The 23,683-nt window shown below is 42.7% G+C and overlaps 1 protein-coding gene across 1 annotated transcript in view; it reads left to right on the top strand.

The window, feature by feature from the left end:
• Window positions 1–23,683, top strand: part of LOC143957012 (membrane-bound acylglycerophosphatidylinositol O-acyltransferase mboat7-like) — a 286,357-nt gene that overhangs the window by 187,866 nt on the left and 74,808 nt on the right. The window contains exon 4 of the mRNA XM_077467160.1: window positions 15,229–15,411. Coding sequence (XP_077323286.1) covers window positions 15,229–15,411 — 183 coding nt within the window. The remainder of the gene's footprint in view (window positions 1–15,228; window positions 15,412–23,683) is intronic.

Genomic DNA, 23,683 nt, shown 5'->3' on the forward strand with positions numbered 1-23,683 from the left:
CACAACACTAAGTCCTCACAGTTACTCTCGGTGGGCGCTGGAACGGGCCTTCTGTGAAATATTATATCAAGAATTGTAATTACATGCACCTGTTAAACAGGGGCTGAAAAATTGGGCCTTAGACACTGGTGCCACAACACTGCAACATCTCACAGAAATGCTAGTTGGAGAGCAGGAATGAGCCCTGCTGCAAAAGTATTGCATCAAAAATTGTAATTACATGCCCCTGTTAAACGGGGCTGAAAAATTGGGCCTTAGGCAATGGTGCCACAACACTGCAACCACTCATAAATATTGTAGTTGAGAGCAGCAACGAAACCCTTCTGCAAAATATTGCATCAAATTGTAATTACATGCCCCTGTTAAATAGGGGCTGAAAAATTGAGCCTTAGGCACTGGTGGCAGAGCCCAGAACCAAAAATGTTCTTCCAAGCTATCAGCAGGATCATTGAGGAGGAAGAGGATAGTCAGTCAGCATAACTGGATAGTAACTCCGCATCAGCATAGGCAGTCTTGAAGGGATGCAACATTTAAAAAAATAATTCGGTTACATCAGCTTCAGGCGTTTGGTAGCTGGTGGTGATCCAAGACTGATTCATCTTTATAAAGGTCAGTCGATCAACCGAGTCGGTGGACAGGCGCACCCTGTGATTGGTTACAAAGCCTCCAGCAGCACTGAATGTGCTTTCCGAAAGAACGATGGATGCAGGACGGGCCCGTAGCACAGTTGCATACTGTGCAAGCTCTGTCCAGTGATCCATCCTCAAGACCCAGTAATCTAGAGGATTTTCGGTGGGAAAGGTCCAAATCAGATCTTGCCCCTAGGTATTCCTGCACCATGTATATCAGATGCTGGTGATGGTTGCTGGAACCGATCATACCTTGGAACTATGGACTAAAAAATTGTCTGAACGCATCGGTCAGACGGCCACCTTCTCCACCGCTCCTTCTGTGACTGACCGAAGCCTCAGCAACACGTTGTCCAGGACCAGGAATTTGTAACCTCCCAGTCTCTGGGAACACATTGCACAGACCTTTCTGCAAGACCTCCCGAAGATGTCGCATCCTCTGCTCCCTCTTCAACGGCAAGATAAGATCCGCAACCTTACCCTTGTACTGTGGAGAGTTGCCAGGCAGTAATGATTCCTCTCCTTGATCCGCTGAATACGAGGATCCTTCCGCAGGCTTTGCAGGATCAGGGAGGCCATGCAGTGTAGGTTAGCTGAGGCATTTGGTCCAGAGTCCTCTGGGTCACTAAGGATGACATGATCCACAGCCACCTCCTCCCAGCCATGTACAAGTCCAAGGGTTTCTTGGGACTGTAAATCATCCCTAAAAGACTGCTACTGATGCTGAGTGCCAGGCTCCACCTCCATGCTGACACAATCCTCATCCTCCTCCGCTTTCTGTGTGATTGGCAGGCCATCAGGAACACTGTCTGGATAAATGGGGCCTTGAGAGGCAAGGAAGTCCTCCTCTTCCTGCCTCTGTTCTGCCTCAATTGCCCTGTCCATTATTCCACGCAGCGTGTGCTCCAACAACTGGACAAGAGGTACAGTGTCACTGATGCATGCACTGTCACTGCCCACCATCCTCGAAGCCTCCTCAAATGGTGACAGGACAGTGCATGCATCCCTGATCATGGCCCACTGGTGTGGGGGAAAAAAAATGAGGTCCACTGACCCTGTCCTGGTGCCATAGTCGCACAGGTACTCATTGATGGACCTCTGCTGCATGTGCAGCCACTGCAGCATTGCCAACATTGAGTTCCACCTGGTGGGCATGTCACAGATTAGGCGGTTCTTGGGCAGGTTCATTTCCTTTTGGAGGTCAGCCAGCCAAGCACTGGCATTATACGACTGGCGGAAATGCACAGACTTTCCTGGCCTGCCTCAGGACATCCTGTAAGCCTGGGTACTGGCCCAAGGACCACTGCACCACCAAGTTAAGGATGTGAGCCACACAGGGCACATGGGTCAGTTGTCCCTGTCAGAGGGCAGAGAGGAGGTTGGTGCCATTGTTGCAAACCACCATTCCTCAGCTGGCATGGCATCAACAGCCTCTCAGCCTACCCCTTCAGAGCTGACAGAATATCTTCCCCAGTGTGGCTCCTGTCCCCCAAGCACACAAGCGCAAGCATGGCATGGCATCTATTTGCCTGCGTACTTGCATAGCCCCTTGAACGCCTGCGGAGCACCGCTGGTTCCGAGAACAAAGCACAGGAAGAGGCCATGGAGGAAGAAGAAGAGGAGGGTGGAGGAGAGAGAGGTGTTTCACAACCATTAGTAGCATTTTGGAGGAGTGGTGGTGGAACAACCTCCAACACTACTGCACCTTGTCCTTCATCCTTCCCAGCTGCCAGAAGAGTCACCCAATGCGCCGTGAAAGATGGATAACGTCCCTGTCCATGCCTGCTGGCAGCCCTGTTCAGCGAGGCATGGACATTGCCTTCCACATGCCTGTGGAGAGCCGGAATCGCCTTCTGTGAGAAAGTGTTTTTTGGGAACCTGCCACTGAATAACAGCGCGCAATTGCGCAAACTCACGGAAGGGGGCCGAGTCTACCAACTGAAAAGGCAGCAATTGAAGTGCTAGCAATTTAGCCAAGCTATCATTCAACCACTGGGCATGTGGATGGCTGGGAGTGAACAGCAGCTGGGGCAGGGACATTTGCCTGGTACAATCGGACTTCTGTGTACTGCTAGCAGATTGCCCGCAAGTACTTGGCTGTGACACACCTAATTCTACGTTTATGGGGAAAATTGATGTTGCACTATTCTTACTCTATTGTAAGAGGCGGGCTATTACGCCTTCTACTCTATTTAATACCGTATAAATGTCTCTCAAATAGTATATAAGGTAAATGCGATATTTGAGTGTGCAATATAGTCTAGATGGTTCTATATGACTTGAAATTAATTGCAGTGTGGGAGGCAGGATGCCCTCCAGGGGCCAGCTTAAGGGCAGCACACTGACTGAATCACACCGCAGAGCTCCGCCTGTGCAGGGTGCTGCCTCTGCGTGTTATTCCAAAGGTTCTTTGGTGTGGGCCTTTTTTGAGACAAGTGCATCAGATCGCACCGCTGCTATTTGCAACATATGTCTCAAGCATATCTCACGTGGCCAAAACATCAGCCGCTTGGGCACCACATGCTTGACCAGACATATGTTGACCTGCCATGCAGTTTGTTGGCAAGCGTACCTTAAAGACCCACACCAAATAACAATGCGTACCTTTCCTTGCTCCTCATCAGCTGGGATCTCCAACCCCACTATATCTTCAGTCCTCTGAAACTTGCACTGAGAGGAATGAAGGTGTAGAATTAGGTGTAATGATAAATGATTATTCCTGCGCTGCTCCTAGTAAAGGCTACCTATATGAATAGCTGCATACACCGATATGGACCAAACCGTGTCCAATAGAGAAAGTTTATGGGGGAAATTGATGTTGCGCTATTCTTACTCTATTGTAAGAGGGGGCTATTACACCTTCTACTCTATCTAATACCATATAAATGGCTCTCAAATAGTATATAAGGTAAATGCAATATAGTCTAGATCAGGGATGTCCAAACTTTTTTCAAAGAGGGCCAGATTTGATGAACTGAACATTCGCGAGGGCCGACCATTTTGCCTGACATTCTTTGAACCATTAAAATTCGGTCTAAGCGTGTCCATCCGAGCACTAATACACGGCCCAACAAGAATTGTCTTGCCTTTGTGGCTGTGTGTGGTGAATAGATGAACACAAGTGTATTATTTGGATACACCATATTTATTGACGTATAACACGCACCTTCACTTTAAGAGGGAAGCTTCAGGAAAAAAAAACTTAAAATTTTAAAGAACTGTGAAGCAAAACAAGGGTCAGTGTCTATCTGCAGTCCCACAATTGCTAGGAATGCAGCGCTCACCATTGCTAGGAATGCAGCGCCCACCATTGCCAGGGATGCACCCACCATTGCCAGGGAATTCACCCACCATTGCCAGGGAATTCACCCACCATTGCCGGGAATGCAGCCACCATTGCCAGGAATTTCACCCACCATTGCCAGGGATTTCACCCACCATTGCCAGGGATTTCACCCACCATTGCCAGGAATGCTGCCACCATTGCCAGGAATGCAGCCACCATTGCCAGGAATGCAGCCACCATTGCCAGGAATTTCACCCACCATTGCCAGGAATTTCACCCACCATTGCCGGGAATGCAGCCACCATTGCCGGGAATGCAGCCACCATTGCCGGTATTTCACCCACCATTGCCGGTATTTCACCCACCATTGCCAGGTATTTCACCCACCATTGCCAGGTATTTCACCCACCATTGCCAGGAATGCAGCCACCATTGCCGGGAATGCAGCCACCATTGCCGGGAATGCAGCCGCCATTGCTAGGAATTCACTCACCATTGCTGGGAATGCAGCCACCATTGCCAGGAATGCAGCCACCATTGCCAGGAATGCAGCCACCATTGCCAGGAATGCAGGCACCAATGCCAGAAATTCACTCACCATTGCCGGGAATGCTGCCACCATTGCCAGGAATGCAGCCACCATTGCCAGGAATTTCACCCACCATTGCCAGGAATGCAGCTACCATTGCTAGGAATTCACTCACCATTGCCAGGAATGCAGCTACCATTACCATCAGTGCAGCCATGGAGGGCAGGACGAGCGCCAAAGACATCTTACAGGAGAATCTCCTGTTTACACAACGGCCTCTTTAAGAGAAAGTCCCACCTCCTTTGATGGACAGTACAGTCATCCAATGGCAGAGACGGGACTTCCTATTACAGCTGCCGTGTAAACAGGAAATTCTCCTCCTGTGTGCACAGCACTCGTCCCGTCTCCTCCCTCTGAGGCAGCCGGACTATATATCTTTTGTGGCCCCGGCGCTGGGAGATCGCCGGGGGCCACAAAAGATATATGTGTTTAAACAACCAGGCGGGCCGTTCAAAACCAGACCGCGGGCCGCGATTGGCCCGCGGGCCGGACTTTGGACATGCCTGGTTTAGATGGTTCTATATGACTTGAAATTAATTGCAGTGTGGGTATTTTGTAAAAAGGTATCATAAAATAAGGTGCCAAAAAATATTAAAATGCACTATAAAAGTCTATAAACACACTTGCAGAGGTGCTAACACCCAGTCATGTTGAGTGTATATAGAACTCCCAGGAATGTATTGGTGTTAAATATTATCACATTAAAATCCAATATAATATCAAATTAGAAAACCGAAAAAACAATAAACAAATAATAAGTAAACGCACTACAGAGGCAGCTTATGCATGCATATAACACTTCAAGTGTTGGACTATATGTGTTTAAATAACATCAATATCCTGTGAAAAAAAAGTGCCAAGTGCTCATAAAATCAGTGCAACTATTTCAATGCACTAAACCGAACTTGGAACTATCTGCTTGCATCATATCGCCTGGTGTTGGATAGTATTATAAACAATGGTGATAAATAACAGTGTTAAATATAATAGAATAAATAAATAAAGTGCCAAAAATAAATATAAAGTGCACAGTGACAGACTACAAACACCCTACAGAGGTGATAGCACACAAAGATGTTGAATAATCACAAAGAAATATATTAAATGTGAAATATTAGGTATCAAACTCCAAATTGAAATCCTATAAGGTGCAAAAATGCATAAGAAAAATAAATATTTATATATATATATATATATCAAATATTTTGAGAATAAAATGATCCCCTCTTTCTGGGCTCACGCTGCTGTCTTCTTCTAGCTGGGTATCATCATCAGAGCCTTCAAAATGCTGGGCATCCTCCTGGAGCATGTACCCAACACTGTGCTCAAACAGTTCGGGGCACTCCTCAGGAGCACATGGTGGGTCTAAGGAAGAAGTGACTGATGCCATTGAGACGAGGGAAGAGGCCATGTTGGCAGCTGCTTTGCCAGTACCCCGAGCCTGGGTGAGAGAGGATGAGGAGGGCTTGGTCAACCACTCTACCAAGTCTTCGGCATGTTGCAGCTCAACACGTCCAGCTGCCGAAAATAAGGACAAGCGTGTCCCATGGCCACGTGCTGATGAGGATGCACCGTGTCCATGACCAGCACTGGTGCCTCCTAGATGCGGAGCCTGCTTGCACTCTTTTATTGGCTCATCACTGTATGCCTCACCTTGTTGGCTTTCCAGACATACTAATGCCTGCAGGGAGATGAGTAAACCAGCAATTGGGGTAGCTTTAGGTGCACACTGTGCAGATGACCCAGTACACCAACTGTAATTACTGGAGCTGCCTGCACTATAGGGTCAGCAGAAGAACAGCAATTGGGGTAGCTTCAGGTGTACACTGTGCAGGTGGCACAATACACTGATTGTAACTGCTGCAGCTGCCTGTAGTATAGGATCAGCAGAACACCAGCAATTGGGGTAGTTTAAGGTACACACTGTGTAGATGACACAGTACACCAACTGTAATTACTGGACCTGCTTGCGGTATGGGATCAGCAGAACACCAGCAATTGGGGTAGCTTTAGGTGCACACTGTGCAGATGACACAGTACACCAACTGTAATTACTGGAGTTGCCTGCGGTATAGGATCAGCAAAACACCAGCAATTGGGGTAGCTTCAGGTGTACACTGTGCAGGTGGCACAATACACTGACTGTAATTGGAATAGCTTCAGAGGAAATAAACACACTGTCTCTCCGTCTATCTCTGAGCCGCAACACACTAAGCAAGGCCACCGTGCAGGTGGCCTTATATAGTGTGGGGCGTGTACTAAACCCTCTGAGCCCTAATTGGCCACAGGCAGTCCGCTTTCCGATGAGAGTGGTCTCTGCGACGGATTCGCTGCGAGATCACTTTTGTGTGTTTTTTTATTGCATTTTAGTGTAAATATGAAATCTGAGGTCTTTTTGACCCCAGATATCTAATTTAAGAGGTCCTGCTATGCTTCTTTTTTTTTTTTTTTTTTTTAAATAAAAGTGTATAAAAGTGACACACTTGTTTTAAAAAAAAAAAAATGTGTAAAAATAAAAAATAAAATGTTCTGCTCGCGTGCAGAAGCAAACGCATACGTTAGTAGCACCTGCATATGAAAACAGTGTTCAAACTACACATGTGAGGTATTGCCACGATCAGTAGAATGGGAGCAATAATTCTAGCCCTAGACCTCCTCTGTAACTTAAAACATGCAACCTGTATAATTTTTTAAACTTTGCCTATGGAGATTTCTTTTTTTTTTTAACATTACTTCTTTATTCAACATTTTCTTATTTACCAGTTTTACAATATCCATACATACAATTTTAACACTGATTTTACAAAGTATATATTTTTAAATTCTAATTTCTTATTTCCATCAATCCCCAGCAGTGACTATATACAGTGCCTTGCGAAACTATTCGGCCCCCTTGAACTTTTTAACCTTTTGCCACATTTCAGGCTTCAAACATAAAGATATAAAAATTTTATTTTTTGTGAAGAATCACCAACAAGTGGGAAACAATTGTGAAGTGGAACGAAATCTATTGGATTTTTGAAACTTTTTTTAACTAATAAAAAAATGAAAAGTGGGGGGTGCAAAATTATTCGGCCCCCTTGCGTTAATACTTTGTAGAGCCACCTTTTGCTGCGATTACAGCTGCAAGTCGCTTGGGGTATGTCTCTATCAGTTTTGCACATCGAGAGACTGAAATTCTTGCCCATTCTTCCTTGCAAAACAGCTCGAACTCAGTGAGGTTGGATGGAGAGCGTTTGTGAACAGCAGTTTTCAGCTCTTTCCACAGATTCTCGATTGGATTCAGGTCTGGACTTTGACTTGGCCATTCTAACACCTGGATACGTTTATTTGTGAACCATTCCTTTGTAGATTTTGCTATATGTTTGGGATCATTGTCTTGGAAGATAAATCTCCGTCCCAGTTTCAGGTCTTTTGCAGACTCCAACAGGTTTTCATCCAGAATGGTCCTGTATTTGGCTGCATCCATCTTCCCCTCAATTTTAACCATCTTTCCTGTCCCTGCTGAAGAAAAGCAGGCCCAAACCATGATGCTGCCACCACCATGTTTGACAGTGGGGATGGTGTGTTGAGGGTGATGAGCTGTGTTGCTTTTACGCCAAACATATCGTTTTTCATTGTGGGAAAAAAGTTTGATTTTGGTTTCATATGACCAGAGCACCTTCTTCCACATGTTTGGTGTGTCTCCCAGGTAGCTTGTGGCAAACTTTAGACGAGACTTTTTATGGATATCTTTGAGAAATGGCTTTCTTCTTGCCACTCTTCCATAAAGGCCAGATTTGTGCAGTATACGACTGATTGTTGTCCTATGGACAGACTCTCCCACCTCAGCTGTAGTTCTCTGCAGTTCATCCAGAGTGATCATGGGCCTCTTGGCTGCATCTCTGATCAGTCTTCTCCTTGTCTGAGCTGAAAGTTTAGAGAGACGGCCAGGTCTTGGTAGATTTGCAGTGGTCTGATACTCCCATTTCAAAATGATCACTTGCACAGTGCTCCTTGGGATGTTTAAAGCTTGGGAAATCTTTTTGTATCCAAATCCGGCTTTAAACTTGTCCACAACAGTATTACGGACCTGCCTGGTGTGTTCCTTGGTCTTCATGATGCTCTCTGCGCTTTCAACAGAACCCTGAGACTATCACAGAGCAGGTGCATTTATACAGAGACTTGATTACACACAGGTGGATTCTATTTATCACCATCAGTCATTTAGGACAACATTGGATCATTCGGAGATCCTCGCTGAACTTCTGGAGTGAGTTTGCTGCACTGAAAGTAAAGGGGCCGAATAATTTTGCACGCACCACTTTTCAGTTTTTTATTTGCTAAAAAAGTTTAAATTTTCCAATAGATTAAGTTCCACTTTACAATTGTGTCCCACATGTTAGTGATTCTTCACAAAAAAATTAAATTTTATATCTTTGTTTGAAGCCTGAAATGTGGCAAAAGGTTGAAAAGTTCAAGGGGGCCGAATACTTTCGCAAGGCACTGTACCCCAAGTAGAATTACCTACACACAACCCTTCATAACAAAACAAAAAGAAACAAATAAAAAAACAAAAAAGGGAAAGAATAAAAAAAACAAAGCCCACTCCCTCTCCACCTTCTCCTCCCACACCGCTCAACACTTCCCATACAGCCCATATTTTTCCCTGTCCACTCTCTCTTCTTACAGTCTTTACTATTATATTTGGAATCCAAGAGAATAAGGCCAGACCTGATGTTATTAACCAGGGACCCCACAGCTTAACTAATATATCCATTGTACCCCTATTCTGATAAACCCTTTGGTCCATTAATATTACCTCATTTGCCTGGGATCACCATTCCTCAAATACTGGTACACTGGAGGACATCCATTTTCTAACTATTAACTTACAGGCTATAAATAATAGTCTACCAATTGAAATTTACATTTCCTTGGCTATAGCTCTTCATTAAGATAACCCATTAAACATATTTCGAGGTCCAATTCTATCTGGCTGTTATAAACCCCATTAATTGTAGACACCACTTCTCGCCAGTATCTGACCAGTTTAGGACATTTCCAAAGCATATGGCGCAAATCTGTCTGGGATTGCTTACATCTTGGGCAATCTGAAGTTTCCCTATATGGAGTCCTATATGTCCTATAGATAGTAAACAGTTGTGATAAGCATTGCGTAGATGATAAAGAAACCATTGATGCCCTCTTAAGAATATTTTGCCAGTCCTCCTCCCGTATAACTCCTGCTCTAGCTCCCAACCCCTTCTGCCTGGGCTATCCAAAATATCTTGATAATTCGCCCTAATTTGGCTATATACTAGCGAGATTAAACCTTTGTTTCCCTGTCCCTGCTAATAAAGATATCAATGGCATTGGTCTTATATTCATCCCCCCTCCTTTAAACTGGGAATAGACTGCATGTCATAGTTGTAGATATTTATCAAAGTTATGCTGCAATTTATATAATTCCTGTAGCTCCTGAAAAGACCTTATAGCACTTTGAGCATAAAGCTGTGGAATATATTGTATTCTTTTTAGAACACCAATATTCAAACCCCTCTAGTTTACAGAGTTCTGAAAAGTACCTATTCCCCATATTGGAGAGAATTCTGACACCCCTTCATATTTCGTTGTATGCCTCATTGCCTGCCATCTTTATTCATTAGCGCCAATGTTGGGCTAAAGTGAGTGCAGGCAAATAATCCTGATTCTAGCTGAGCCATAGCCATAAGGTTATAGCTCGAACATTGACTTAATAGTATGGCCTGTGTTGGATCTCTCCAATCCATCATCCTCCACCCTGCAAAATGCTGCAATTGGGAAGCTATAAAATACACTCTTGGCTTTGGCACTGCTAGACCCCCCTTCTTTAGTTCCCTGAAGGGTAGACAGTCTAATCCTAGAGCTCTTACCTTTCCATAATAGCTTACGAAACAGAAAATCAATGTTTTTGTAACCATTTTAACGGAATCCATATAGGTGAATTATGTAAAACATATAATTGGGGGGCCCACATCATTTTTGTGAGGTTTGCTCAGCCCATGACTGATGGGGGTAATTTGGACTATGCTATACTCTTTTGTTTAAATTTCTCCAGGATGGAAGTTAAATTATACTGCAAATAATCTTTCAACCTTGGGTATATCCATATTCCTAGATATTTAAAATACTTCACAACCTTAATTTGTTGGGCCTCCTTCGGTATATTAAAACTGAATTCATCAAGTTGGAATAAGATCGATTTGTCCTAATTAATAGTAAAGCCTGAGAATGGGTCATTAAGGATATCAAAGAATTGTCTGCATCACTAGGAACAACAGTGCGTTGTGCATATATAATGATATCTTTTCGTATAGAAGCTTGGTCCATTGTATAAGGTTATGTCCCATGCCAAACTTATCTAGTACCTCCCACATGCATGTCCTCTGGATTCTGTTGAACGCTTTCGCAGCGTCGAGTGACAGAATAGCCCTCCTCCCCAGGTTGTCTGCTGGTAACTGCATATTTAAGAACAGTCTCCTCAAATTGATCGCTGTAGACCTAGTATGTATAAAACCGGATGGATCAGTCCTTGCATGACTCTACCCAATCTAGCTGCCAGGATCCTGGCCAGAATCTTAGCGTCCAAGTTTAATAACAATATCGGGCGATAAGGATCCTTTGGCTCCGGAATCTTATCCGGCTTTAGTAGCACTATAATACAAGCTTCATTCATAGAATCCGGAAGTTTAAAGGTTTCCCATGCATGGTTAAGTACCTTCAGTAGTTCCGGTAACAGAACATCCCTATAGTATTTATACACTTCTGACGGTAACCTGTCTAAACCTGTGGCTTTAATGTTTGGGGCTTCTAGCACTGCCCATCTTAACTCCTCCAGAGTCAGAGGGGCATTGAGTTCCTTTCTAGCCACACTAGAGAGAGAAGGCAATTTTAAAGGGTCCAAAAAAATCTAAGAATTGCCATAGAATGTTCAATCTTGCTCTGATACAGATCACTATAGAAAGAGAAAAAAAAAAAAAGTCTTTCATTTTATTTTAATGGTTCGTAATCTCACCCCCTATTTTATGAATGGCAGAAATAAAATACATTTTCTCCTGAGATTTTGCTACTACAGCTAGCATATGACCTGGTCTCTGCCCTCCCAGCCGCGACATCTGAAGAGAAAACAGGCCTTATCAACCTTATCCAATACCAATCGTCTATTTAATTGTGTATCCCTCCAGGCACAGCGGTTGGGAGTGGTAGGGTCCTGTATATATTGAGCTTCCTTTTGCCAAAACTCTGCTGCTAATAAAGATTCACTTTCTAAGTTAAATTTTTTTGGACACTTATTGCCTGCAATAGGACCCCCCTCAAAAAAGACTTCATGGTGTCCCAAACCACCTGGCTTGAAGCAGGGTTCTCATTCATGGAGAAAAAAATCCCCTAAAGCTCGACTCGAATCTCCCTGTGACATTTCCTTTAACCAAAAAGCAGGGACCCACCAATTAAGCTTCATCTTAGGCTTTATTTTATTTAAAGAGACTAAAATGGGGGAATGATCTGACAGGCCCATAGTCAAATATTGTATATCAGACACACCTGGTAATGCTAATTCCGTGTCCAATGTTAGATCTATTCTTGATAGTCTGATACATATTAGAAAAGCAAGAGTAGGTATAAGACAATGGATTTTTAAGTCGCCATATATCCTGTAGACCCAATTCTCTACAATATCTAAGAAAAGGAGTATCCCTTGAGGGCCAGCTGGATATCTATCTCTACTAGGATTGCAAACACTGTTAAAATCTCCCACAATCAAAAGAGGCATCCCTCGATGATCTAACAAGAATTCACCTATCTGGTGAATTACCTCGCCATTATATGGTGGAGGAATATATACAGATCCCAATATAAATTCTATGGAGAATAATTTACACATTAACAAAATGTATCTACCTTGTGGATCCAGCAGCACTTGCCTGCAGGAAAACTGTATTTTAGAAGAGATTATTTTACTTGTACGAGCCAGTTCACACAGGGGTGACCTGGGATCCGACTTCAAGTCGCCCAAGTCTCTCCAAGTCACTTGGTTAAGAAAATCAATAGAAGTTAATGGGGCCATCTTAATGTACACTACTGAAGTCGCTCCGACTTCAGAAAAGGTTCCTTTACGACTTCAATCCGACTTCTAAGCGACTTGCTGTTGTGATTAAAATGGTATTTCTATATACCTGACAAAGACCAGCTAGGTGTAACTAACGCAATTACAATACTCATGAAACCCTTTATACTAATGCTGCAGCATTTGGGAGACAAACATCCTGACAAAGACAATAAGAGACGAATCATGACCAAAGTTCAGGAGTTGTCTAATGTATTGTAGGAGGGGCTGCATTTTATATGCACCCTTATCAGCCAATCATTGTATAGAACATGGGTGTGGTTAATACAGAGGCGTTCATTTCATATCATTTCATATCATTACATATTATTACTCATGTCATCTGCTTCTGAATCACAGTCATGGGATATGTGGCCCAGACATATTGTGACACAATTTCTTTATCTAGACAGCATAGAACGAGACTGCCTATGCAAGCTATATTTCCTTATGTGCATGTTTACAGAAAGACTGCTACAGTCTGCAGATACAGAATCTAAGCACAATCCCATATGAACTTACAAAGATGGAGTCACTCTGGTTCAGCCATATTACTACACTTGCACCCATTGATTTCAATGGAAGTTGCCTCCAAGTTGGATCCCCTGTCTTAACTGAAGCAACTTTCCAGGAAGTAAAAATAATTTTCTAGGCAAACCCCTCCCTCCCACAGAGCTGATTATTATGTGATTGGCCACTGGCAAAGTCCCCTGTCCTGGAGGCAACTTCAAGTTGCCTTGTAAGTTTCCTCAAGTCGCGCTGTGATTCATACTCAAGTTGTGTCCAAGCTGCCTCCTAAAGTCATGCTGGAAGTCGTGTTGCCCCTGTGTGAACCGGCTCTACCTCTAGCATATGTAGAACAGAGTGATAATGAATTGGGTACCTTTTATTTTGCAGTAAATTCAGAGTCCATTCAAGAACTTGGGAGAAGACTCCTGGAAATTGAGTTACCAGGTAGCTCAATCAAATTTTCAAAAGAATATGAAATTTCTGTTCTGTGTTCCTGCTGGAGTTATCCCCTTTTGCTTCCTGTGCAAGGAATGTTGATAAGCAACTAAGCTAATAAAGCAGAACTTTACCCAAGTCCTGTTTACACCATTGGGACTTACACAGTTCCAAGCAACTCATGTCCCAGGAATTATGAAAAAAATGTCCTGAACTAATTTTTACCAATGTCATTGTGACTTGCATAGACTTTTGGCTCCTTTTTTTTGGTGGGAGGAGAGTGGGTACCTAGTTTTGATAGGTACCCGCTCCCACTTCTGCTGGAAACGCCTCCCTTCCTGCCCATAACCTCCTGTCACACATGGAAGGTCCCAGAAAGCTATGGGTCTGGTCACAAAGCACAGCACAACTCGTGCATTTACGGTGGGGCGTCAACTATGAAGTCACATGTAGTCACAGCTGGCTTCCCACCGTAAATCAGGCAACGCTGGAGATTGGGCAAGAACCAGCCTGGGTGAGAACCACACCAAATTTCTGGACAGGTGTATTTTTCTTAAAGTGGATGTAAACCCCATGTCATCCTTTCTAAACTACTGCCATATTGGTTATCGACAAGCATATATATGCCTCCTGCATGTATCCCTACCTGACAAATGTCTCCCCTCTGTTGTGAGAACTGAAAAACTGCAGATTCTGTGGGTGGGTCTGTTGTCTGGAGCTCGGTGGGATGAGTCGTGATGTCAGTAGACTCCCTGCCCACCTCTACACTCCCCTTGTTAATATGCATTTTTTCCTGTGTATTTCTTGCACTGGACTTCTGCTATGATCTCTAACATCCAGTAAAAAAACAGGAAAGTAACCACATGAGTTTAGCATGCCCAATTATGCTGAGGTGGGGAACATCCAATCCTGCAGAGCAGCAGAAGAAAGGAGTGGGAGGGAATTTAAAAATAATGCACGTCTCTTAGGCTAGTGCACGAGATATGTAAATCACCTGTCACTCACAGCAAGGGGGAGGCTTTGACAAAGTTTTTCTCTGTTTGTCAAGATTTATCTCACTGAATAAGAAGAGGATTGCTCAGAGCTGGACTAACTCTGTGTGGCAAGACTGGGCTCAAATGATAGGAAATCTTATACTCTACAGTATGACATTAAAAGAAAAATTTTCAGGTTTACATCCACTTTAAGTCAGCAGCTTACGATATTTATACTGACTGAAAAACCTCTACACTTTGGCAGTAAAAAAAAAGTAAACACTAACCGGGTGGCATTTATGCAACTAAACTGTATAATAGTAATAATGTTTTTTTTCCTCATAAAATGTTGTTTTTATATTTAGACCATGCTTGCGCAGTGTGTTTGTTGACATGGTCACTTGTAGTCTTCACTAATGGTGCTTGTGACTTGGTAACAATGCAGTCACAGTGCGCTTCATGATGGAGTATTCTTTTAATGAACATTGCATATTTATAGTAAAAAGAATGAAAATAACTTTGAAATGATACTAACATGTTAAACTATATGGGATTTTAGTTATTGGTTTTAAAACCAATATACATTTTTATCTGAAAATTATTTTCTAAATATGTAGTTTATTCTAGTGTCTTTTCTGCTGGTTTTATTAAAGATTTTCCTGCCTATTTCAATCTTGTAGAAGTACAGATGGAGCAAAAACTGACATTGAGTATGACTACGAGACAATAAAGAATATAGACTGCTATGGAGCAGACTTCTGTGTGAAGGTGAAGGATGGAATGCGTTGCTGGAATATGAGTGTGCAATGGTGGCTGGCACAGTACATCTATAAGAATTCACCCATCAAATCTTTTGTTTTTGGGTAAGTGTAATGTTCCCAGGTGACTGTTAAATTCTGATTCGGCCCTTACACAAAAATATCAAGATACACTTCTTTATTGAGCCCCCTCGCCCACCCTAAAAATGCATTCAGTATAAAATAAAATACAAAGACTAAGGAGAGAACTTACTTAATATTTTTTTTTTTATTCATTTATATAATAATTTAACACCAAGAACATAGCAATAACAGAAATGACAGTATAAAAAAATATGAAAAATGCTTTCTTCACAACATAAATGCTACAATATTCTAAATTGTATCAGATAACAATAATTTCCTCAGCAACCCAAACCCTCCCACCCTCTTCCTAACTTCCCCTCATCTTCCTAACTTCCCCCCATCCCTGCACCCTATGAGTGTGTACTTATATCCACTAATTATACGAAAAAATAAAAAAGTATAATTTACAAAAGAAGGGGGGAAAAAAAAGGAACGAACAAAAGAAAAAAAGGAAGAAAAACGGGGAAAAATATAAATATGTCCCAATCCCCCCTTAAGGGGGATACCCGCCCTCATATAGCCAGGATTTCCACATTCTGATAAATTTCCCATAATTACCCTGTCGAGTATATATCACTCTCTCATTTCCCACTACTAAAATGACTGTATCGACCCAACTCTGCAGCAGCGGTGGGGGGGTATGTGCCTGCCATTTCTGTGTAATCATTTTTCTTGCCTGGAAAAGGCATCTCAAAACTGGCTCCAGAATTTCTTTCGGAGCTCTGCCCCTCTCCACACTTCCCAATAAGCAGATCTTAGCCGTTGGTTCCAGGGTGGCGTTACAGATTTTATTTATACTGTCTACTACTTCAATCCAATACTTAAATAGCTTTGGGCATCTCCATATCATGTGGATGAAATCCCCTGATGCTCCGCATCTAGGGCAAAGATCATCTTGTTTCCATCCAAGACTAAACATTTTTGCTGGAGTGTAGTATACCCTATGGAGCAGAGATAGGTGTGACACCTTCTGTGAGGGAGAGATTGAGACCAACCTTCCTCTTTGCAGGATTTCTCCCCAATCCTCTGTTGTTATTGCCCCTATGTCTCTTTCCCATTTAGCTCTACTCTTAGAGAGTCCTATTCTGCTTATTGTTCTAGCTTCCAAACTAGTACTGTATATATTTTAGAGATTAGGCCTTTAGAGACATCTGAATTAATTATACTGGTTAAAATCTAAAGCTGCGTCTATTCGATTATTTGTGACCTGAACTGGGTCTGGATCGCATGCCTAAGTTGTAACCTAACCACAACTCTCTAGGAAATATAATTGCGCCAAACTTAGTGTAGTATATAAGGTAAATAATATTTAATCTGATAAAATCACACAGCCAATTGTAACCTAACCTAGGTTAGGTTAGAACTGAGGAAACAATGGATATTGTGAAACGCGTCTTCTGATTGGTCGACGTGTCGCTTCCGGTATACAGAGCTTGCGCTCCACGCTGAAACGCACTTCCGGTTCCGGTACTCGGACCCTCTGGACGCTAGAAGGCACTGATGCTGCCTATTGCCATCATCTGGACATCCACGAGGCGGCGTTTTCTACAAAACCAAGACTGCTACACTGAAGCCTCTACTGCTGAACATCTTTAATGGCCGTTTCAGCTATTCATCATCTTCGCTCCTCCGGATAAGAAGTGGCTGATTCCCCCCCCCCCCCCCCCCGTTACATTTTATGCCTGACTACAATGTCATTTTGTGAGGAGCCAATTGGCTGTGTGATTTTATCAGATTAAATATTATTTACCTTATATACTACACTTAGTTTGGCGCAATTATATTTCCTAGAGAGTTGTGCTTCTCCTCTCAAGACAGTTGCTGCCACTGGTTAGGATTTTAAACTTTTATGGACCATACCTAAGGAACTCTGTGGACACTATTTGTGCTTTTTTGTGCATGTGTACATGTATATATGTGCATGTGTGTATATATACACATTTATATATCTTATTTCCCTGGATCCCATTTTCTCTCTCCCCCCCCCCCCCCGTTTTTTATTATAGAGGTTTTTGGACGGTGATTGATTTTTGCGCCATCTTATTACTATTTCTTAGCAAAATACAGCATGGAGATGTGTTTGCTTTGAATATTAAAAATTGATTAAACTGTATTTTTGGTTTGTGGTGCTCAGATGCAGTTATGTTCAGCTATAAGGAAGAAAAATATGCTTGCCTTACCCCCAGACTTCTGCCCCAGGATGCCCTCACAAGCCTGAAAAATATCCTGGAAATATTGAGGATTCCATGAGTCACAAAAAGATGCTCCAGCACTGCTCTTGGGTATCTTCTTGTGAAATTTTGGATCCTCAGTTTTTGTTCTCGCTGGCAGGTCCCCCCTCACCCATGCACCACAACCAGTATGTAAGATGATTATCTTTCTCTTTTTTTCTTTTTCGATTTTTTTTCTCCATTTATTTAGATAGGGGTTGTAAATATTTTATGACGCCTTTAGTATTTCTGCAATATTATAAAACATCCATGTCTTTGATAGACTGTAGATCTGATTTAGGACTAGATCACACCATGAATAATACAGGAACACATTGTGGGTTCCTCTTCAATTAACGCACGATCAGGGTGCAGTGCAGTGTCTTTCCATTCATTTGAATAGGCTGAAATTGTGCAAATGTAATGCATGCGCTACTTAAATAAACACATAGAAACATTGTTGCCAACATTCCCCATAACAATTTAGGGACTCCTTTTTTTTTTTTTTTTTTTGCCTGTAGACGGAGTATTATTTGCATTAGGGATGGGGCATTTGTTTGAAGGCGTGGTCTAGCAGGGTTTAAAAATGTAGCATGCAGAGTGAAAAATGGGCATGATTTCAATTATGCTAAACAATGGGTGTGGCTTAAATGGGGTGTGGTTAGAGTATGAGATGACTTACACAGTGGAGAATGTGGTAAGGCTCCAGATGACGTCTTAAACATGAAACACATATGGTGTGGCCATAGGACGCACTCTTTCGCTCAGAGCTGCGGAAATCAGCGGCAACTGTAATAACACTGCATGCTAAACACATTGGCAAATGAGAGTACATTTCTTAATCTAATAAATTGTAGTTTTAAAATGATACTGCACTATGGATACTCCTCTTTTCCATATGGATTAACCGGATGAGGTGGCTATCACACGCTGAAATACGAAGATCCCAGGCAAACACCACATAGCGACACAGGGGCTTACACTGTGAAGGCGCAACTGCCCCTGTAGGGGTAAGGCATCTGGTGAGTGCAAAATCACTACTTGCACGAAAAAGCGCACTGGCACCTTCTTTCAGCAAATTAAGGATCAGTTACAGCACCTGTCATATAATGCACGAGTCACTTTCCTCACATTTATGGACTACAAATATATTTTTTAAGCTCATTTAATTTACACATCTAATTTATTTATTTTTACTAAATCTCATATACTAATATAACATATATAATTTTTTTTTTCTTTTATGAATTTTTGGCACTTGGCACTTTGAGGTTTGTTTACAGCACACTTGAGTTGGGCAACAAAACTAAGGTTATTTTTCATGTTTATACATTTTTTTTTATTGAAAGTTTATAACTATTCCATAGGTTTTTGTTATCAGAGTAGGCTCATTTAAGTATTTTTTGGTCTGATATCCAAAAACCCACCAGGGGGTCTAATACACATAACATATTTTACATAAAGTACACACTTTGGAAAAACATAAAAGGCACAGAGAAGTCACAAGGGTTATCTATACTTGTAAAAGATCACACATAACACAGTTCTACCAACCCCCGACAGAGGGTCCAACACAGCACTTTGGTTTTAAGTACGAAAAAAATATTGTTATTTTTTGCAATTTAATCTAATTTAAGGACGTTATACCCAGATAGAGGAATTTGGTCAGTACACTCTTCTTTTTAATTTACTAAAGGGTAGCGCCATTTTTTACTTCCTCTTCCCTTTTTCCATATTTTATAAATTATTTATCACTGAAAGTTTATAACTGTTTCATAGGTCTCTGTCATCAGAGCTTGCTTGGCTCATTTAGGTAATTTTTGGTTTGACATTCAAAAATCCACCAGGGAGTCTAAACACATTTTTACACAAAGTACAACTTCTGAAAAACAAAAAAGGCACTGAGAAGTCACGAGAGTAATTCATATTTCAAGAGGATCATATAGAACACAGTTCCATTAACACTCGACAGAGGGTCTAACACAGCACTTTGGTTTATAGAATAAAAAAATCGTTTTTATAATTTTTATTTTTGCAATTTAATCTAATTTAAGGACAGTATACCTAGATAGAGGAATTTGGTCAGCACACTATTCATTTCTTACTAGAGGGCAGCGCCATTTCTACTCTCTTTTTTTCAATATATATAGGGAAAGAAAAAAGTGTGATGGAGAGAGAAAGAAATAAAGGGAGAAAAAGGGATGGAGGGGAGAGAAAAAGAAAGTGGGGTGGAGAGTGAAAGCAAGAAGGAAAGGAAAAAACAATGAAAGAGGGACAGAGAGATAAAAAAGAGGGATGGAAGGAAAGAGAAAAGAAAGGTGGAGGGAGGCAGAGAGATCCAAAAAAAGAGGGATGGAGGAAGAAAAAGGAGAGAAGGAAAGAGGGATGGAGGGAGATAAAAAAGAAAGAGGGATGGAGGGAGATCGAGAAAAAGAGGGATAGAAAAAGAAGAAAAAAATAGGGGGAGGGGGAGAGAGATTTTTCTTTAGAAAGCCAGAGCAAGAAAAAAAAGAAGAGAAAATAGACTGGTGCTACACTTATTTCTTGACAGATTACAGTAATGTTCATAGCACTGTTATTCCTCGCCTGAATCAGTAACATCTGTAGCGAGGCTCAACAGCAGCTCCATGCACACAGCGATAATGGAGCCAATGCACCCATTGGCTGCGACAAGAAACCTGGAAAGAGCACCCATTGGCTGGGACATGTTGCAGCCTCCTGCTACCTCCTCAGCCAGGAGCTGACTCAAGTTGTCTGCTACATTCCTTCCTCTCCCTCCATCGTTCAGTCCCAACTACCAGCCTACCCACCTCACTGTGTGAGTGGCCAGGGATGACACCGGGTGATGGTGAAGCAGTGTAACATTTTTTTGAAGGATCAGATCCACCCCTGCCCAGGACGAAACCTATTTTCAAGAATTTTGGCCGGGACATGTGTCTGAATTCCATGAATGTCCCAGCCAAATCGAAACTGTTGGCAACTATGCATTGGGGTGTCATTGCCTTAAAATTGACACCTACAGATTGCAACTGCAGTGCCTTTTGAATGCGGTGCAGGAAACGTGCACAGCAAATTTTCCACGTTCTGGGTGAATGGGCCTATACTGCATATCTGTGTTGTGCTTTCACCTAAGCTTAGTTATCATGTTTTGCTACACAGCTGTATTCCTGTATCGATAGCCAGGAATTCTTCTGATTATATGATTATGCTAAAAATGTTTTTAACATCAATTAAAATTGTTAGAATTGAACAGTACAGGGCACAGGCTTGATATTCATAGGCATGAAGTTATAGGCTGGTAGTATCAGGTTATTGGACTTCCCTTGGTGTCCCCCCTATAACCCAACCCACTTTATGAGTCTACAGCTTTTGTTAGTGTCCCAAAATGATGGACCTCTTCTACCATACAGAGAAAAAACTATTTGAACAAACAATTCTCTGCCTCAAAGTGGTTGTTAAGCCACAATAACCTGTGTACACCATCAGCACTGCCTCCTATTACAGTGCCCGCATTGTGTTTGAAAAATAAATGCTGCAAATACTTAATTTCACAGTTGAGATTGCGATCACACGACTATCCAGCTTTCTCCTTTCCTCCTCTGAGAGATGCAATGGGCGAAGCTGAGATTCCCCTGCTGACGTCAATCTGGAGAGGAGGAGAGAGCTGGCTGGTCATGTCATCGCAATCTCGGCTATGAAATGAGGTATATGCAGCATTTGTATTTATAAATCACTCGCAGAGGGGGAGCACCGCAGTAGCCGGAGGCAAGCAGGTTAATGTTATAAGAGCAGTAGGAGGGGGAGGGGTGGCACTGCCACAAGCAGAGAGGATAGGGAGGAGGAGGGAGGACGACACGAGCAGAGAGGAGACAGATAGCAAGCTGCAGGGTAAACCGATCAGTGTCAGGGCTTAGCAGCCATCATACATAGTGGTCAGTTTACAGAAAGGAGGGGAGTAATTGACAGTATCAGCCAGGTTTTTTTTACAGGGGACCAAATGACACAGGACATGCACTGTGTCATATAACATGCGTTAAAAGAGCAGGCTCTTTTTTTTTTTTTTTGTTTGGTTAACAAACACCTTAAGCCACTTCTCACTGCCACTTCAGACCTGGCTGTCAGGGGTTGGACAAGTTATCTCTCCTCACAGACCAAGTGTTAAAAATAAAGCCACTGCACACTGGAAGGATCACTGGTGTCCACGTTTATTAGAAAGGGTATCCACAACCTTGACATTGACAGTCCTCTTCTAGGAGTGCCCCTCAAACACACTTCAGCCATACAGCTTAGTCGTATGCACTGTACACACAACCGTTTTTTCCGTCGGAATAAACTCTGAAGGTTTTACCAACAGAATTCCACTGAAACTCTCTTGCGTACACACGATCACACCAAAGTCCAATCGCCAAGAACGCGGTGACGTACAGCAGGTACGACGGGACTAGATAAAGAAACTTCAATAACTACTGCGCCACGCATTTGGCTCCTGCTAATCTTGTGTTGGTAGAAGTTTGGTTAGAGATTCGCGCTTTTCTGACCCCTGCTTTTTCAGATCATTTTACTGCTGTTCAGTTTGTGCTTGTGGGTTTGTATCTGGGTTTCAGTGCATGCGGTCAGTTCATATCTGCTTTTCAGTGCGTTCTTGTCTGCTTGTTTGCTGATTTTCAGCTCGCTCTTCACAGGCCTTGCTGTTCTTCGTGCGTTCTGTTAAGTTCGTTCTGACCAGCCGACCATTTTGAAACCATGTTGCGGGTACATGCTCGTCGTACAGGTCATACAGGTCGTGCTGTGTGGGGGCTTGGTATTGGGGTTTATACTTTGACCCAAGCACAGTCCATGAACAGGGCGAGGAGGAGTTTGTGGACCAAGAATCGGTTACTCCAGCGTGACCAATTCTCGCACATGCCTCTGCTTCGTGAGATCCAGGAGAATAATCCTGATGATTTTAGGAACTTTCTCCAGATGACAGACCCATTTTTCACCATCTGTTGGCATTGCTCACCCCTTATATTATGAAGCAGGACGCCTGCATGTGACAAGCCATCACTCCGGAGCAGAGGCTGGTCGCCACCTTGCGGTACTTGGCGACTGGGAGAAGTTAGCAGGACCCCAAGTTCTCAACAGGCATCTCCCCCCAGGTTCTGGGGATCATTATCCCAGAGACCTGTTCTGCCATCATTCAGGTCCTGCAGAAGGACTATATTAGGTTAAGTTTTATCCTTTAACATCACATTCTTTGTATTTAATGTTTGCTAATGTATTGTATTTATATAATGCCCCCTTTATCCTCATGCATGCTGGAAGCTTTTGATGCTCTTTTTTGGCCTACATGCATATTTGCCTTCACTTACCTCCCCAGCATGCTATCCTGGGTCCATATACACCTATAGCCTAGTCCCTTAACAATTTATTTTGTCAGCTCCATTGTACTGCTTTACCCAATAGACTCCCTAAAATGTGCACAAATTAAATGTGTGTCCTTAAATTCAGGCAGCGTGCCAGAGGCTTTTTTTGGCTCCCAAAGTCACCTCAAACCCACCCCCCCCCCCCTAAATTTTTTACAGTGGGGGAGGAATATAAGTGGACCTTCCATTTTTGTCTTGAAATATGCCTTTTTTTCTGTTTTGACTCCACAGTTCCCTTCAACGCCACAGGAATGGCAGACTGTGGCCTCACATTTTGCCAACTGTTGGGATTTTCCCAACTGTGGAGGGCTATAGATGGAAAGCACATCTACATCGTGCCACCACCCCATTCGGGGTCTTACTATTAAAACTAGAAGGGGTTTAATAGTCTAGTGTTAATGGCGGTGGTGTCGGCATAATATGATTCCCTCTGTGTGGAGAATGGCCGGATGGAGGAGTCTTTGCCCAGACGGAGTTTTACCAATGTTTCCAGACTGGTGGCCTGGCATTGCCACCTGATGCGGACAGTGTGGAAGGACTCCCCTTTGTCTTTCTTGCTGATGAAGCATTTGGTCTGGGCGAGCAACTGATGAGGCCATTCCCCCAAAGGACCCTCACCCCAGAGAGGAGGGTTTT

The sequence above is a fragment of the Lithobates pipiens genome, unplaced genomic scaffold, assembly GCF_037356315.1.
Source record: "Lithobates pipiens isolate NorthernLeopardFrog02 unplaced genomic scaffold, aLitPip1_a1.2 Scaffold_48, whole genome shotgun sequence".
Classification (NCBI taxonomy): Eukaryota; Metazoa; Chordata; class Amphibia; order Anura; family Ranidae; genus Lithobates; species Lithobates pipiens.